This window comes from Scardinius erythrophthalmus, assembly GCF_964197995.2.
Source record: "Scardinius erythrophthalmus genome assembly, chromosome: 11".
Taxonomy (NCBI): Eukaryota; Metazoa; Chordata; class Actinopteri; order Cypriniformes; family Leuciscidae; genus Scardinius; species Scardinius erythrophthalmus.
Window position 1 is genome coordinate 32290944 of NC_138231.1, and position 16469 is coordinate 32307412.

Consider the following 16469-nt stretch of genomic DNA (forward strand, 5'->3'; position numbering starts at 1 on the left):
ACATTAACTGATTAAAAAAAAAGTCTCACTTTAATTTAGTTAAATTTGATGCACTAAAATAACTGAAACACACAGTTACTAAATTACTAAAACTTTAAAGTTAAATGAAAAAAAATAAAAATAAAAACTAAGTATTGAATGAACTGCTATGGTTGAGGTATTATAGGTTTTATGAGGTATTTAGAGGTATTCATTTTATAGAAATTTGTATTTAATTTGAATGTATATATACACACACATACACACAACACCTGTCAAAAGTTTGGAAACTTACAATTTGTTAATGTTTTTGAAAGAAGTCTCTTATGCTCACAGATTTATTTAATCAAAAATACAGTAAAAACTGTAATATTGTGAAATATAATTACAATTTAAAATAATTGTTTTATACTTTGATCAATTTAAAAATGTAATTTATTCTTATGATGCAAAGCTGAATTTTCAGCATCATTACTCATAAATCATTTTAATATGCTGAATTGCTGCTAAAAAAAAACAGAAATCAAATACATTTTAAAATATATTCAAATAGACAAAAGTTATTTTAATATTTTGCAATATTACTGTTTTTACTGCATTTTTGATTGAATAAATGCAGCCATTTGTAAATTTATTTGTAAATTAAGGATGCCATTGTATGTTTTGTGACTGTATTGAATTCCTTTGAATAACAGAGAAAATCCTCTTCTTAACATTCCCATTCAAATTCCAGTTCAACATCCTGTGAACTGAAACCATTTGAATCCAAATTCACACTCATTATATGTATAGGAGGCCGTTCTTAAAGTCTGAATTTTGCCCAATCCTGCAAGATAGCACTTATTAACTTTTTTAGTATAAATGTGTATAAGCTGATAGAATGTTATAAGGATCCATGAAGCAGTTCCAGGACCTTACTGAGATGGAAGGAAGATAATATAACAAATAATTTATAGTTTGCCATCCAGGTAACTTTGAAAACCTTCGTATTGAGAACACAAGATATCACTTGTCCAGTTCTGTTAGTAGACCAGTCAACAATAAATTCAGAAAAATAACAGTGCCAAAGACAATACACAATCCTGAAACATACGAATGTGATGAAATTCCCAGGTAACACCACTGTACAAAGATAGACTTTGTGTTTTTTTTTTTTTATTCTGTCATCATTTACTCACCCTCATGTCATTCTAAACCTGGATTTCTTTCTTTCTTCATTGGAACCAAAAAGGCAATTTTTTAGGTTAATATTTTCACTTTTTCATAATGAAAGTGAATGAAGACCGGGGCTGTCAATGTCTAATGTGACAACAACAACAAAAAATCTATTAAAAAGAAAGTCGTCATTCTTCAGAAATTCATGTAGGCATTGAATGTGTAAATGGTGGATGTTTTGGTTGAACTATCCCTTTAAACATTGATGCTGGGATACAGGTTCCCCACTGTTCCCCCCTCTTATCGCTTATCTCTCTCGCTCTCTGTCAAGGCCAACCTCTCTGATGTCACTGAGACAGACCGGCGGCTCCACGGTTGGTGTGTGTGTGTGTGTGTTTGTGTGTTTCGGCCGGGCCGGTAATGATGAGCAGATGGTGGTGCGCGGTGATGACCGGAGACTCTCTCAGAGCGCACAGGACATCTGCTCCATAGACATCCGCTGCTGTCACAGGCACTCCAAGTGCCAGTTTCCCTGTCCCTGTCCCTGCCTGTCACGACTAGAGACGCAGTCATGCCCACAAGACAGCAGTGGAATAAGACATCACCTGAGCAAATCCCCTAATCAAGTTTCAGCACTGTCATAAAATCCATTTACATTGTCAATTCACACTATTTAAGATTCACAGCATAAGACAGCCATAATTTTCCCCATCTGATACTCATGAAATTTTTGCCATAACTAAAGCCAAATTGGCTTATATTGAGTTACTTTGTCAGGATTTATTACACAGGTCTCTGGAATACTTGATTTTAATTGGTCATTCAGTGATCAAACATTCTGTATAACTGACCATTCATCTCAAAAACCAATGTTTACTATCTATGCTCTGCGGATTCTACAAAAATATTCCGGAAACACTTTAGTTTAGGGTCCAATTCTAACAATTACTTATTAGCATGCATATTACTAGGATATTAGCTGTTTATTAGTACTTATAAAGCACATATTAATGCCTTATTCTGCATGACTATTTTCTGCATCCCTTAATCCATACCCAACACCTAAACTTAACATCTACTAACTATTAATAAGCAGTAATTATGAATTTATTTAGGCAAAAGTCATAGTTAATAGTTAGTTATTGGTGACCCTAATCTAAAGTGTGACCAGATACACTCTGACAGGTTGATCAGGACTACGGCGACATGAATTTGTTGTAACACTTCTCGGTCTCTTCTCACAAAATAAAATAATTTCAGTTCTAATCAATATTCCATAGGCTATCCATATTTATTTGAGCTTCTTAGGGGTCCTGATCACCCTGTCAGGTTTATTTTGCAATCATGACCGCTTACTGTACATTATCTCTTACATGAGGTTTTTAACAATGCTTTCAGAAGTACTACCACAACATTAGGTTTTCAAAGTAGCCCACTAGCATGAGACATGCACTTTAAATCCAGGAATTCTCGGTCCCTCTTGCCGATTTAGTGGGAATTAAGGGGTTGGGGTGGGGTTAAAGAAAGAAGATCTTCCTTTTGTTGTAGTGAAGGAGGCGGGGTCTTGTCTTCCGGAGGCTGAAGGGGGTGACAGAAGGAAAGGAGCCCCCTCTCCGGCGCAGTACCACTGAGCGTGGCTAGAGGGCGCCACTGAGAGCGCGTCTCTGCCGTAGAAGTGCTCGAGCGAGCGGAGCGTCAGTACCAGACCGAGAGCAGCACGGATCAGTGCCAGAGAGAGACGGAGGAACGATTCTGTCGCTACATGCCGCCGCTACCTTACGGAACATTATAACGCAGCGGAAAACGGCCAAACTCTATCGGTTTCTTCACAAAGGACGGAATTTAAACGATGTACCGTTCGGGAGGCGTGATGCTGGGGCTTCTCGCCGCTCTGCAGGTAAAATGAAGGGTCCGAAAAGCGATGTGCGCTCGATCGGGCACGAGCTGTGCGTTATAGCGATGCTGCTTTATGTTTGGGGTTTGGCGTGTCTGTAATTGCTAGAATTTATAGCCTACTCTAGATGTTAACTGTAGAGCAATTATTTATGTGCATGTATTAGTCAAAATACAGATGAACACTTTATGTTAGTGCCAGAATATTTAAATAGGGCGTCAGTGTCTAGATCAAATAACGGTTTTCTGATGGTCTCGAACGGTTAAAGACTTCATGTCGCATCTAATTTTCTTCGAATGCAATTCTAGACAGTTTTTATTATGTTATCATTGTGTCCCAGATATTCACAAAAGGTTTAGACTGTGTGCGATGTTTTTTTTTTTTTTGCTATGTTGTATAGCCGTTGGATTGTACTAGCAGCCCCGTTCAAACCGTCCCGTGCTGAACCGGAGCCAGTCGCAGATGAATGCGGGGTTTCAAGTGAGCTTTTGCTTCTTTTGGCACGAGATTGAAAAGTTGCCCTCGAGGAGGTGAATAGGTCACAATGGCCCCTTTACGAGTGATGAAACAAATGTTACAATAATCAGTTAATGAGCAGCTCATTGAGGCTGCCGCGAGGCGACTGTCCTCTTCCGCGGACTCGATCTCTTTTAAGATGTGCAAATGCGAAATCTCACGGCGAACAACGGGTCTGTGCGTAACCCAAATATGACAAATCACTCTAACCCGAATCATCGAGCGGTGAAATGAGTCGTGCTGTCAGGTTTTGGGTCTGCTGCCCTCTGAATTGCTGAAAATGCCGAGTCCAGCAGAATTAACATTTGAACGTCGTGTTACAGTTCCATCACACTCAAATGAGGAATTACTATAGCGAAATTGTTAAGTTATGATGGAACTAAACGTTTGAAATCTGCGTGGCAATAAAGTTAACATTTGGCCATGAGCCATTTGGTCCGGGTTTCAATGTTTTTATTGTATTTGTGGACTGCTGCAGTCCTGTACACGTAAATGTCTTATTGCGACAAGTTTTTTTTTAAAGTGCAACATCAATGTCGCATTTTACTGTTGTTTGTGTGCGTGTTATAACAGTTCCACATGTTTAAAACCCCTCTGCTGTTTGATAGCGATGTCCGCTTGGTGAACGAATCAATTTGAGTCGAATCTTTCAAGTGTGTCATTTGAACCGATTTCGTGAGCGAACTGAGCTGAATTGTTCTCAAGCGAACAACTGAATGATTTATTGAATCGTCACGATCCTGTTAAAAAATTAAACTTAGGCTACTGGAAAGATGTTTACAAATTGATTAAATGGCAGTTTAGTCAATTCACAAACAAGGTTGGTTAAAATAGAACCAAGTTTTTTTTTTTTTTTTTTTTTTTTATAGCGTAAACGTTTTCAGCCAATAGTTTGTAGGCTATAGTGTAATAAAAATTATATAGGTTCTAAATGGCTTGATGTTTTGAATCATGACTGCAACAAACTCAAGACATGACATTGTAATAAACAGACTCATTAATAATAGGCTAATAAAAAATAAACTATTAACAGGAATGTTTCGAGCACAATACACCATGCTACTATGTCAAGAACCAAGCGATGGTGCAAAATAATCGCTTTTTAAAAGCGGTGTTTGCGAATAAAGAATCACTGCACTTTTTAAAGATGCTTTTTAAAAAGTATTTTAATTATACCACAAATCTCATTGTAATTTATCTCAGGTACTATAAATTCCTATACTGACAGTGTCTTTACACGATCGCCATTGGCTTTATAGCGTGTGCTGCCTCTGATTCTTCATGTCAGCAGGGCTGCTGGTGCGGCTCCATCTAGAATCATTCGCTCTGTGTGGATGTGCAGAGGCAGCATATTGCTAAGCAATTGCTGACAGGACAGTTTAAAGTCAGATTTTCAAACACACCCCATGTAGTGCCAGCTTTATATAGGGGCTCTGCAGATACACCAGATGACGACATCAAAAAAATGAGGAATTATAGCTCATGGTTGATGATGATTTTGTTAGCACAAAAGCAAATGTTTGATTGGTCGTTGTGTGTAGGGCATTAAGTCAGCATCCACCGAGCTTACAAATTAACATGTTTGATTAATTGACTATGGGGCCATTAACAAACACAGCCAGTCGTCTTCTTCAAGCCTCTGATCTTATTCCAACACAAAGAGGCTGTTTCACAGTGGACATCACCTTTGATCTTCTCAAGCATCCTTTAAAAGCCAAATTCACCTATTTGCCTACACAAAGATTCAGACTTTGAGTTGTCATATCAGCTCATGCTATTAAGACAGAATGACTCAATGCTGGTGGTTTATTTTCTTATTAGACAAGTCAAGGATGAATAAGTCTTTGTCCTGCCTGTTAAAGGCTAGGTGTGCTCGCCTGTTTTAAACGTAAGCCATAAAGAAGGGGTTTGTGACCTGTCGCCGGAGTGCTTACGGCAGCTGCACAAGTGTGTGTTTGTGTTTTTATGTGATAAGTGCTCCACCAGACCACGCCATTCAAGGCAGAGTATGCGTAGCCTGGTCAGCTCTGCTTTTCTAACGTCTCGCCCTCCTGACCTCATCAGTCTAATTACACCCACCTCAAAATAACAGATGCCCTGGTGCCGGAGGGGGGAGGAGGGGAGATAGAAACCCCTCGCTATCCTTTGGGGAAAGCAGAATGAAGAAAAATGGCGTAATACAAAAGCAACCCGGTAAATCATCACGCAATGAACCTTATTTAATCTCGCCGATCTGCTGCAAATTAGCGAGTAATCGGTGAAAAATACAATAGCATTGCTAATTTAAAGAGTTGATTTGGAGCTTGATCGATGGACTCGGCGGCTCTGGAAAGTCTCATCGCTGTGCTTTTCTTGAGGTGAGTTCTGCCTCATTTCCTCTGTTTATGGTGAAAGAGCGTGATCGTTATGTCCATCGATTCCTCTCGGGATTCTGGATATTTGGCTCTCGCCGCGGTGGAGGTTGGCTCGTGCTGAGGGGCGATGTTTATTAATCACCATTAATCGGGGGATTAATTTGTCTGGTGCTTTTGTGTTTTTTGGCAGGTGGCAGTCCAGGGCACGGGGGCAATGCCATGTCAACCGGGCTTCACAGAGAACGAGTACAACGTCATGACTGCCGACGTCATCACCGAGGGACAATTTCTTCTTAAAGGTAAACAAAGATGTTTTCTTTGCATTTATTCTCGTAATAAATGCAATTCGAACATGTGCTGCAAAACGCTCCCTCACCATGCTTCGGTTTCCACCCTGATTCTGTTGGGAAGAGAAAGAGAGGGAGGGAGGATGGGGGAAGGGTGGGCTTTATGTGTGTATGTGAAAGAACGAGAAGGGGGAGGGGGTTAAGTGTTAGGGTTGATTTAGCGGGGGTGTTTATAGAGGGGGATATATGTGTGAGTGAAAGAAAGGAGCTGGAGAGGGAGAACAGCTCAGTGTTTTGGTGGAATGTGTTTTGAAGGGTCACAGTGTGAAATATTTGGGGGGCTGAATCACCCTCCCCCGCCGTGGTCGAAACCCCCCTGTCGTGATCGATAGCATTGATTGGACCAGTCCGTATCCATACAGTCAGTCGATGGCACAGATCCCAGTCAGCCATCTCAATACAATCTGTCAATCCGGCAGGGGCCACATTTGTGCTGCGGCTGTAAACTTGGGAGGCCTTATAACATCCTCGCGTCCTGTTTAATTATGATGTCGTAAAAAGGCCATAACTACATGTTCAACATTTCCAGTAGATAAACGAAACTAATCCACCAGTTACAGCTATGGCTCATGATTCAGTCAAAATATTTTATAGCAAAATTAGTGGTGTACCAAATTTTTTGTTTGCTGAAACACCAACAAAAAACAGGGTTACACTTTATTTTAAGGTGTCGTACATTGTACTTACTCAAATAAGTACTGAGTAATATTAATTAACTACATGTACTTACTATAGAGTTACGGTTAGGGTTTGGTTTTGGTTAGTTACTTGTAATCATTCATAATTTACTGTTATTACTATAGTAAGTACATGCAATAACGTCAAAATAAAAAAGTGTTACCAAAACTAGTTTTCATTTAGCCGAAAATGAGAGTAAATGAATTCGGAATATTGTTGATTAAACCAGTCATTGTTGAGCCGCCCCGCAATATTTCAGCCCAACAAATTTGACATATTGCTATTCTAGCATCATTTTTCTGTCGTGGTAAAGTGCATCTGCACTGCCTACTTGTTTACATCCATATATCAATGTAGAGCTTATAGCTTATAGTTGTGTGGATGAAATATGTCAAATGCTGAAACAGTCAAAACACGTCTAATTAAACGTTTGGTCCCTCAAAAACTATTTTGGCCGAAACCGAAAATGTATTTTTTTGCTGTTTCGGGAGAATAGTTTTGGTTGTATCACTAAGCAAAATATTTTTGTTCCAAAGAGCCAGGGAGTTGTTCTCTTTTTCTTGTGTATTACTTGACTTCTAACAAGTGACATATTATTTTTACATTTCCATATCGTTGACTTATTCATGGGTTACCGTGGAAGAGCGAGTTGTGGAATACGAACAGACGGTCACAAGCTGTAGCTTTGTGCCTCTTGAGGTCTATTTGTGAACTGTGGGACAAACACACGCACATACCTGTGACAATTACAATAAAAGTGATAACACTAGCTTTAAATTTCACACTGAGGGTCAACATATCACACCCTGATAGGAATTTCCCAAGTGTGTGAGCGTGAGTCAGGAACTGCTGATGGCCGAGTTGTATTGTGCTCACATAGACCAGTCATTTGATCTCACAGTTGACTCACTGATTCACTTCCTATGTCCTTTTCTGTGGAAAGGTGAGCTGTATCGCATTGACCATGCAAACACAAAAGCGGCTCTTGTTTCATTACCATTTCGGCCTGTACGGTTAGCAAGTCAATGTGAACTCTGTTACGCACAGTGCCTTTTGCCAGTGGACACAAGAATTTGCTTTCTATCTTCCTCCCTCCCCCTTCACTCTTTCTCCATCTCACCCCTCCTGACTGAGGACTGGGTGAGTCTCTTGTTAAACATGAGGTGGATGTTTTGTGTCCCTGACATTCATTCATCACATCCTTTTTAGGCAAATGACTTAGGGATGAAGACTTTCTCTTCTCCCCTGCAGCCTCTCTTTCACTCTCTCTCCCCCTCGGTCCCTCCTTTTCTTTTTAAGTGGGACAGAGGAATGTACAGTTAGTGCTGTCTCACTGAGCCCACTTGGTGATTCGTACCCAAAGAATGTGCTTATGCAGTCTTTGCAGCGCTGAAGGATTTTAATTTCCTTCCTGTGAGTCTGGAAATGTCCATAATAAAAGTAAAACAAAAGTAGGCTACTTTTTTTCCTGTTGACTATTTATTATGTTTATATATATTTATACATGTCAATTGACAACAACCATTGTTGCTAAGTAAGAAAAAAAATCAAGGCATGTTTTTTCCTACTTATTTTGCATTAAATGAACACAAGTGAGTTATTTACTCATTTTCATTTGTACACACATATGGATAGTAGATTTTCAGCATCATTAGTCTTCAGTGTCACATGATCCTTCAGAAATCATTCCAGTATGCTGATTTGATGCTCAAGAAACTTCTTATTATTGTCTTAGCCTATATGATTCATGGAAATAAATCAAACACACCAAGTCCACCTGAGACATTCAGATTGAGAAACGAGTTTAATGTAAATTACTTTGTAATACGCTTTTTTTCATTTTTAGGAAAATCATTGTGTTATCCATGGAAATATTCATCCATTGGAAAAAAAATCATGAATATTCATGGTATTGCACAGCCCTACTAGATGCCAGTAAACAATTTTTTCCATTTTAGGTCTCCTAAGCCTCTTCTCCAGCTTTCATCTGTTTTTCTTTTCCTCTTATAATTCTCCCATCTCTTCTGAACAGAGATAACGCTTTGAAGTTTAATACAAACTTGTTTTACTGGAGGAGTCATTTTGTAACTTTTTTCCCTATGAATTACCTCACTGAAGTCTCTTAACTCACGAATTTCTCTCTCAATCTGTGTCCTCCTTGTGTTCACAGGAACTCGTTTTGTACCTTGTTTGATCTGTTTTAAAACAGGAGAGAGCAAATGATCAGAGGAAGATGCAGTGGGTGAGAGGTGATTACCGTATTGGCGTGCACACATCACACCAAGCCAGAAGGCGGTGTTTGTTTTTGAACACTTCCGATCAGAGCGCACAAAACACAACTTTCCGCTCTGCCTGTTTTCTGTGAACAAGTAAAAGAAAAGAGCTGAAAAACAATAATGAGTCAACACAGAGAGGGGGGAGAGAGAGCGACAGAGACAGAGTGGCTTTTTTGTCTGGCCCATGTGGGGGCTGTTGGTCACTGAGATTGACCAATCAGAATGCGTCAGTGAGGTCATCAGCATGCGGTTCACTGCCCCTCAATGGGCTGACTGAGGTGGAATTAAAGAACGGTTACGGGAATACAGAGAGCAAGGGGAGCGAGAGAAAAAACAGAGAGAGGGAGAGAGAGAGGTAGAATTTGGGAGAGAGGGGGGTGGGCACTCCTGGTGCTTTGTCCTTTCAGTGTTTTTAAATTTAATATGAAGTACCTAATGAGCTGTCTAAAGATTACCAAGCATGCCATTGTCTTATTTGTTCAGGCACCGAAATTCTTTGTTGTGTTCATATACATGTGATAATGAGCTGACATTTTTAATTAACCAAAAAAAAAAAAGACACCAAAAACCTTAAAACCCCGGCTGAGAGGAAGCTTTACAGGAGTGGATTGTTCCCTACTTAGTTCACCACAAAAATTGGAGTCCCAGAGTGCAGTTCAGTCCTAATTCGCCCCTTTTACTTGAGTGACAGCGCGAGTCACCCAGTTTGGCCTTTGCTGTCATAGTTTTTAAAGATCACATCGCCAACAACTGCGCTTTCTGTCTTCATTTAAAGAGATAGTTCACCCAAAAATGAAAACTGAAATCATTCCAGACTTATGTGACTTTTATTTTTTGTGAAACACAAAAGAAATTGTTTAGAAAAATGTTTCAGTGGTATTAAAATGGGTTCGTTGTTGTCTAAAGAAGAATGAAACTCATACAGGTTTGGAACTACATGAGGGTGAATTAATGATGACAGGATTTTCATTTTTAGGGGAACTAGCCTATCTCTTTAAGGCTGGAGAAATGTGCACGCATGCATCTTCACGATTCTTTATGCAAAAGGAGGACGGACGTGCTTACTTAATGACCGTGTGGGGAGAGGTAGTCTATGTTAAAGAGGTAAAAAAGAACGGATGAGAATAAAACGTGACCTCTCTAAACTAAAGCTTCAACCTCTGATCCGCATACGGTCAAACCTCTGAGCTTGACAATCCTTCTCTCTTTTTCCGTGTAGGATTTAGCCACATGGACTTCATTACCCTAAATCGATCTGGCAAAACAAAGACCCTAAGAGTATTGATTAGAGCATGCATATGTGAGAGAGTTGATGCATGTGGGAAAAGAAATAAAGAAAAAGAAAGAGAAAGAATGGATTCATCCTTGGGTTGTGAACCTGGGAAAGACAAAGAAAAAAACTAGACCTTTGAACGTTATAGTTCAATATAAATTTCGGGTGGTCTGTACCAGACATACCAGGATTACTGTGAACCACGATATCCGGCACTCTCTCTTTAGTGTCTGTGTGTATGTGCACCTGTTAATGTTGCGTTAAATCGCTGTACAAATCTCACAATGTTTCTTTAGTCAGCTGGTCTCAAGGTTTGGTGCCGCAGGGGGAGGCGTGGAACCTGTCCAGTGTGGCATCAGCCATTTCGACTGATAGTACTTAAAGTAGTACTTTGCTCTAACACATAAGCTGTTTTCGAAGAGTAAAGAATGACATCAGACAACTGTACTCAGGCCATGTTCAATGGTTGTCATTGGCTGCTCATGGAGCTGGATTGTAGTTTTGGCAAAGCTTACGCAGGGATCAACAATAAGGATTTTTTTCTTTTTCTTTTTTTTCTTTTGGTGGTGTCCCAGTCGATCAGATTTGCACTTGCCCTGCCAACATTTTCACTGGTCCCACTGCAAATAAGATTTATTTTTAGTAGCATTTTAAAATGTGTTAGAAAAACAGTAATTAAAAAATCTGTACATTATAATTAAAAATAAATTTACTATAAAATAATAAAATATACAATATGAACAAGTATAGAATTATAAAATATATATGTTTGATTTTTAATTTCAATATTTGTAGTAAAATAATAATTAAAAACACCTGAAAACAAACTGATTTGATTATTACTGACTGTTTAACCCATTGCTACAGTAAGTCGATCACAAGTCAAAGCTTAACCATGGTTTTAGGAAAATAAGTATACAATCAATATATAATGAAATATAAATGTACTATAAAATATTCATATAAAATTTGGTACACAATCAAATACAAATATTGTTTTGATGACATAATAAAGAAAATGCAGAACACTAATTGAAAGCTAGCAGCTTGATCTATTTATTTGTCTATCATAGCATTAATAAAGTCATAGCATTGCCTTGGTGTGGCATTTAAATGAGCTGAATCCAACAATCATGTTCAGTATGTCACACAAATATTTGCAAGGCATAACAACACTTGATTAATGAACGTAAATGTAGACGCGCAACAGTGGCCCAAAAGAGCAAGAGACTGTCCTGTCCACTGGCCCGAAACGCTCTCCCACTGGGCCCAGGGCCGTCTTTATTGTTGAACCCCTTTTCGAGACTGCTTGAGGGTGTTGGAATACTGAGCAAAGACAACACCAAGTCTTTCTGTCCTTCTCTATCTGTCTCTCATGTGCACGCGTAAGCCCCTTTTGACTGTTGCGGGATTATTATTGGATGCTTTGGTGTCATGGCAACTGTCTGATTCCATTCTCTCAGGCTCATTGTTATCAGAGGTCAGGTGACCCCAAAACTTCTAATTTTGTGCTTGACTGTCACACGCACTCACGCGCATGCTTACAAACGCACTACGCAAGTTCATACGGGATGCCCTAGTTTCCGTAGTAATGATGGATTCCTTCCCACTGTGCTATCCATATTGGTTCAAGAGGAGGGGAGGAGAGAGGAAAAGAGAGAAACAGAGGAGAAAAGGGAAATATGGGTGTGGTTTGAGTTTTCATACTCAGAGGATTATTGATCGTTGAACAGAAGGCATTTTAGACATCATTTAGGCAGTAATGGTGTTTAACCGCAGGAAACGGGTAATTATGTGGCATGTATGCTAATCACAGTACCCTATCGGATCGCAAACCCGAGCTCTGTTTCTGAGCGTGTTTATGCAGCACTGGCTGTAAAAGGCAGTTTTTTTTGTGTTTGGGCCTCACTGTGTCATCGTAGGCTGACCGCTGCTAAACAGAGCCCGCGGTTCAGAAGCCCACTGCTCACGATCTCTCCCACACACACACTGGTCAGCGCCACTGACCTCTACGTGCCTGGAGTTTGCGGTTGGGTGCATGCCTGGGTGACTGTGTTCTGGAGCGCTGTGAGAATGCGGGGGTGGCTGAACTACACTCAAAGTCTGGTTTCAATCATCAGCCCGAGTCAGGGGCTTTTGGGGGAGAGGATGATTGAGAGATATGAAGGTTAGATCCAAATGTTGGAGTGGAATGGAGAACACAATGTAATATATAGGCCTACTACATTTTTATATTTTTTTAAATGTTTTTTTTTTTTTACTTTTTTAAGTTTTAATATTGATATGTATATAATTATGTGTGTGTTATTATTATTATGTTATATGTATGCAAGATATTTATTTGATTTTGAACAATATACTTAATTTTCATATATTATCTATCTATATATCTATTTTTTTTTTTTATCTATTTGACTTATATGTGTTTTTTTAATGTTGGATTAAGGTTTTAATTTTCATATGTAGCCTATATATGCAAATAAATGTTTTTTTTATTACCATTATGTGTCATATATATATATATTGTGTATTTATATATAATAACAGTGCTTTAATTAGCATGCTCTTAGCTTTAAGGATCCTCTCAACTGTTGACATTTTTTGGCAATTACGTCTCGTCTTGCTAATTATTACACATAACTTCCCTAAGAACAATTGCTTAACTAGTCTTTTTTAAATTAGGTAGTTTTACACATTGCTAGTTAGAACAACGAAAACAGCACGATAGAAAAAAAGAACAAAAACAAATGACTGGACTTTATGTCTTTCTTGTTCATTTTAGATGGTGGTTGTGAATTTATGAATCATTCCCAAAACCAGTTAGTGTGTCGCAATGACATGGAAAGGCCAATTATGATGTCATCAATACCATCCCAATGATTCAGTGTGCGAATAAACAAAACACCACCATGCTAAAACAGCCCACTGAATGGAGCGATGCTTTCCTCCCTATTTGTGTGTGTGAGTGTGCGCGTGTGTGTTGTGTGTGTTGTGTGTGTATGTGTTTGTGTATAAATGCGCTCCTTTAGCCGTGATCTATTTCATGCTCTGCCAAATCTCTCCTTCTCCCATCCTGCAGAGGGAAGATATGGGACACACACTCTTAGCGTACAGTTGTGTGTGTGTTGGATGGTTTAAAATGCCTGGCAGGAGCTCTTTTAATGCTTTATTAGTGTTTATGTTGCCTTGACTTGTGGCGCGGACGGCTACCGCGGACGTGAAGAATGCAAGTCGACGCACTTCATAGACACACATTCCAGCGAACCCAGCAGACGTTACCCCGTCTCCGTCTCGCCACCCGTCCAAAACACCCTCCCCCTCACCCCTAATCTGGCTGGTATTTGTGTTATTCTAATCTTTATCCATAAAAGGTTGCAGCTGTAGACGTAATTGTGCATGAGTGTATGAGCTATTCAGATCTAAAGGCCGTTTATTTGATAATGGTGAACGACGGGTTAATCCTGTCCTAATGGCATCTGACAACAGCACTGGATTTCCGTTTTTCACATATGCATGTGTGTAAATATATAAAGACATATAATGCCACCAGAGCCCACCGGTTAAGCTGTAAGTACCCCTTACCCTCCAGCCCCCCGACAATCAGGATAAGCCAAGATCGGCATGTCTCAGACAAATGCGTCATTTTTTCCCCCTCTGTAAGTGTGTGTGTGTTTTTACAGGAGTGAGGATAGTCTACATCTGAGAGAGGACAGCTGGACTGGCATGTGTCCATCGCCGCTCAGGTTTCTGCAGTATAAACGCTCTTGTCCCATCATTATTACACCCTTCCTCTCGTTTCCCTTCTCCTCACACCTCTGCTTCTGCTATCAGCTCGCTCGCCTGATTTAGGTGTGTCAGCAGCTAAGCGAGAGAAGAGAGTGTGAAGTGGAATTCTTGCGTTTCCCGTAAGATGGAGGGATATATTTAGATCGGGGTAAAGCTAGCATGACCTTAATACAGGACAATGGATCGCAGCTGTACCCGATATGAGTCCGCTTTTTTAAACGCACACACGCACAATAGGAGGGGAAGGAATGGCGATTAAAATGATTTCTCTAGTGTTTAATGAGAAAAGACATTAGCTGGCACAGGAGTTAGCGGGTGCAGGAGGTGATAATTGGACCCGCTCATGTGACTTCTGTTCTCCAGCTTAAAGGAATAGTTCACCCAAAAATAATTTACTTACCCCGGTGACGGTCTAAGCCTGTGTTATATTCTTTCTTTGGTGAAACACAAAAGGAGATAATAAAAAAGCAGAATAATCAAGCAGCTCTTTACAATGAATATGGATAGTGGTTTGTTCTGGTAATGGTTTGAGCTGCACGATTCTGGATAAATTGAAAATCATGTTTTTTAGTTGTTTTTTTCCAACAGAGATCATGATTATTCCATGATTCTGAACAGACAACTAAACAAAATAACATTTAATTTACTAGAGGTTCTGACAAAATGTTAATTGCTGCAGTCTATTTAAAAAAAAAGTTGTTTTAAAAGGAAAATGAATGAATGAATGATTCGAATGACACAGTCATAAGCACTTCACTTGTTTCATTTCTGGATGAATTAGCCTTTTTGAACGAATCTCTTGAATGAATGATTCAATGACAAATACATTTTTTAACACCTAGTGGTGTAACGATGTAATCAATACAATCGTTATTTGAAGCATCAAGTTACTTTCATAAAGTGTAGACATCAGTGTTTATATCCGAAATATAAAACTTTTATCCCAGTACTTCTGTGGTAATTTGAATATTTGTAACACAGAAATAATCATACCGTGGGGTTGAAAAGACTGTTTGTGAAACTGCCTCATACCTATACATGATAGCTGCTTTCTCTGGGTCAGCGGCAGCGCAGATTTGATTGATCTGGTGTGATTTTGTAAAAGACACAGGCGAATCATTTTCATTTAGGAATGAGATCGTGTGGGTGTTTGAATCGAGATTGCGATCTTTTAATGATTAATTCTCCAGCTCTATTTCAAAGTATTCTGAAATCATGCAGTATTTTTTTCATTTAATGTTGGTTCCAAACAACGTAAAAAGGTGCATACTGCCATATTTAGGCCTAAATTTAAGATTTATGTATTTGAATTGCATATAAAATTCCCATCCATTTGGATTACACAGTTTTTAACGTAAACTACCGCAATAAACTTAATGTGATGCATATTTGTCAGTCTTAGATGAAACAGTTAAATATGCCAGTCAGCTTTTTATAGACTCATCTGTTTGTTTGGGAATAATTTGTATTTATTTATTTATTTTAGATGTGATTTGAACAAAAAAAAAACACTGATGTCAGTTGATACCAAACATAGACTGTAAAAAAAGATGGACGACGCCCCTTCGCTCTCTTCCATTGATGAGAACTGAAGCCGCTAGAGCCCGATATGGCGCTGACATATTGGAACTTGAGTCTGCGCAGTAGCGATCTTGGGACCAGACCTGCGCAGTCGTGAGCAGGAAGTAAAGCCGCGAAATCAACGCTCCGCCCTCACTCTCGCCGGGAGCTGGTCGGGAGAGTGCATTCTGCACACTTTTTTGAAAATTGATTGCATTACGACAAGAGGCTTGTTGAAATAAAGTAAATACAATCTCCTCAGTCCTCCGAAGATCCCGAAAAAAATGTCCGTTGGTGCTTCAGTGACTACTTCGCTCAGAGTACCTGTCAACCTGTCAATCACAGCTGTCAATCATGACGTTACACCACCGCATCACGCAACTAACTAAAAACTAACTTATTTTTGAAACAGACACTTGAACTTACATCAGCGTGATAAAAATGACAGCAAATGAAAGAAACCACCTTTGGAAAAAAGATATTTAGTTGGTCTCACGTCCCGTTGAATAACACAGGGAGGCGGGGCTTATGACCTATATTAGGACCAATCACCGGGGGGCGATCGAGACGTTTTGGCTTCACTTTTCAGGGCTTGTGCGGCACGCTTGATACCAAAGTTGTCACCGTCACAGTTTCATACCTGAGTTTAAA

The 16469-nt window shown here is 39.4% G+C and overlaps 1 protein-coding gene across 1 annotated transcript in view; it reads left to right on the top strand.

Annotated features, from left to right (window-relative positions):
- The first annotated feature begins 2754 nt into the window (after positions 1–2754).
- cdh2 (cadherin 2, type 1, N-cadherin (neuronal)) overlaps positions 2755–16469 on the top strand; it is a 42457-nt gene continuing 28742 nt past the window's right edge. The window contains exons 1-2 of the mRNA XM_081379051.1: positions 2755–3031; positions 6089–6197. Of these exons, the coding sequence (XP_081235177.1) occupies positions 2984–3031; positions 6089–6197 (157 nt within the window). The 5' untranslated portion in view covers positions 2755–2983. The remainder of the gene's footprint in view (positions 3032–6088; positions 6198–16469) is intronic.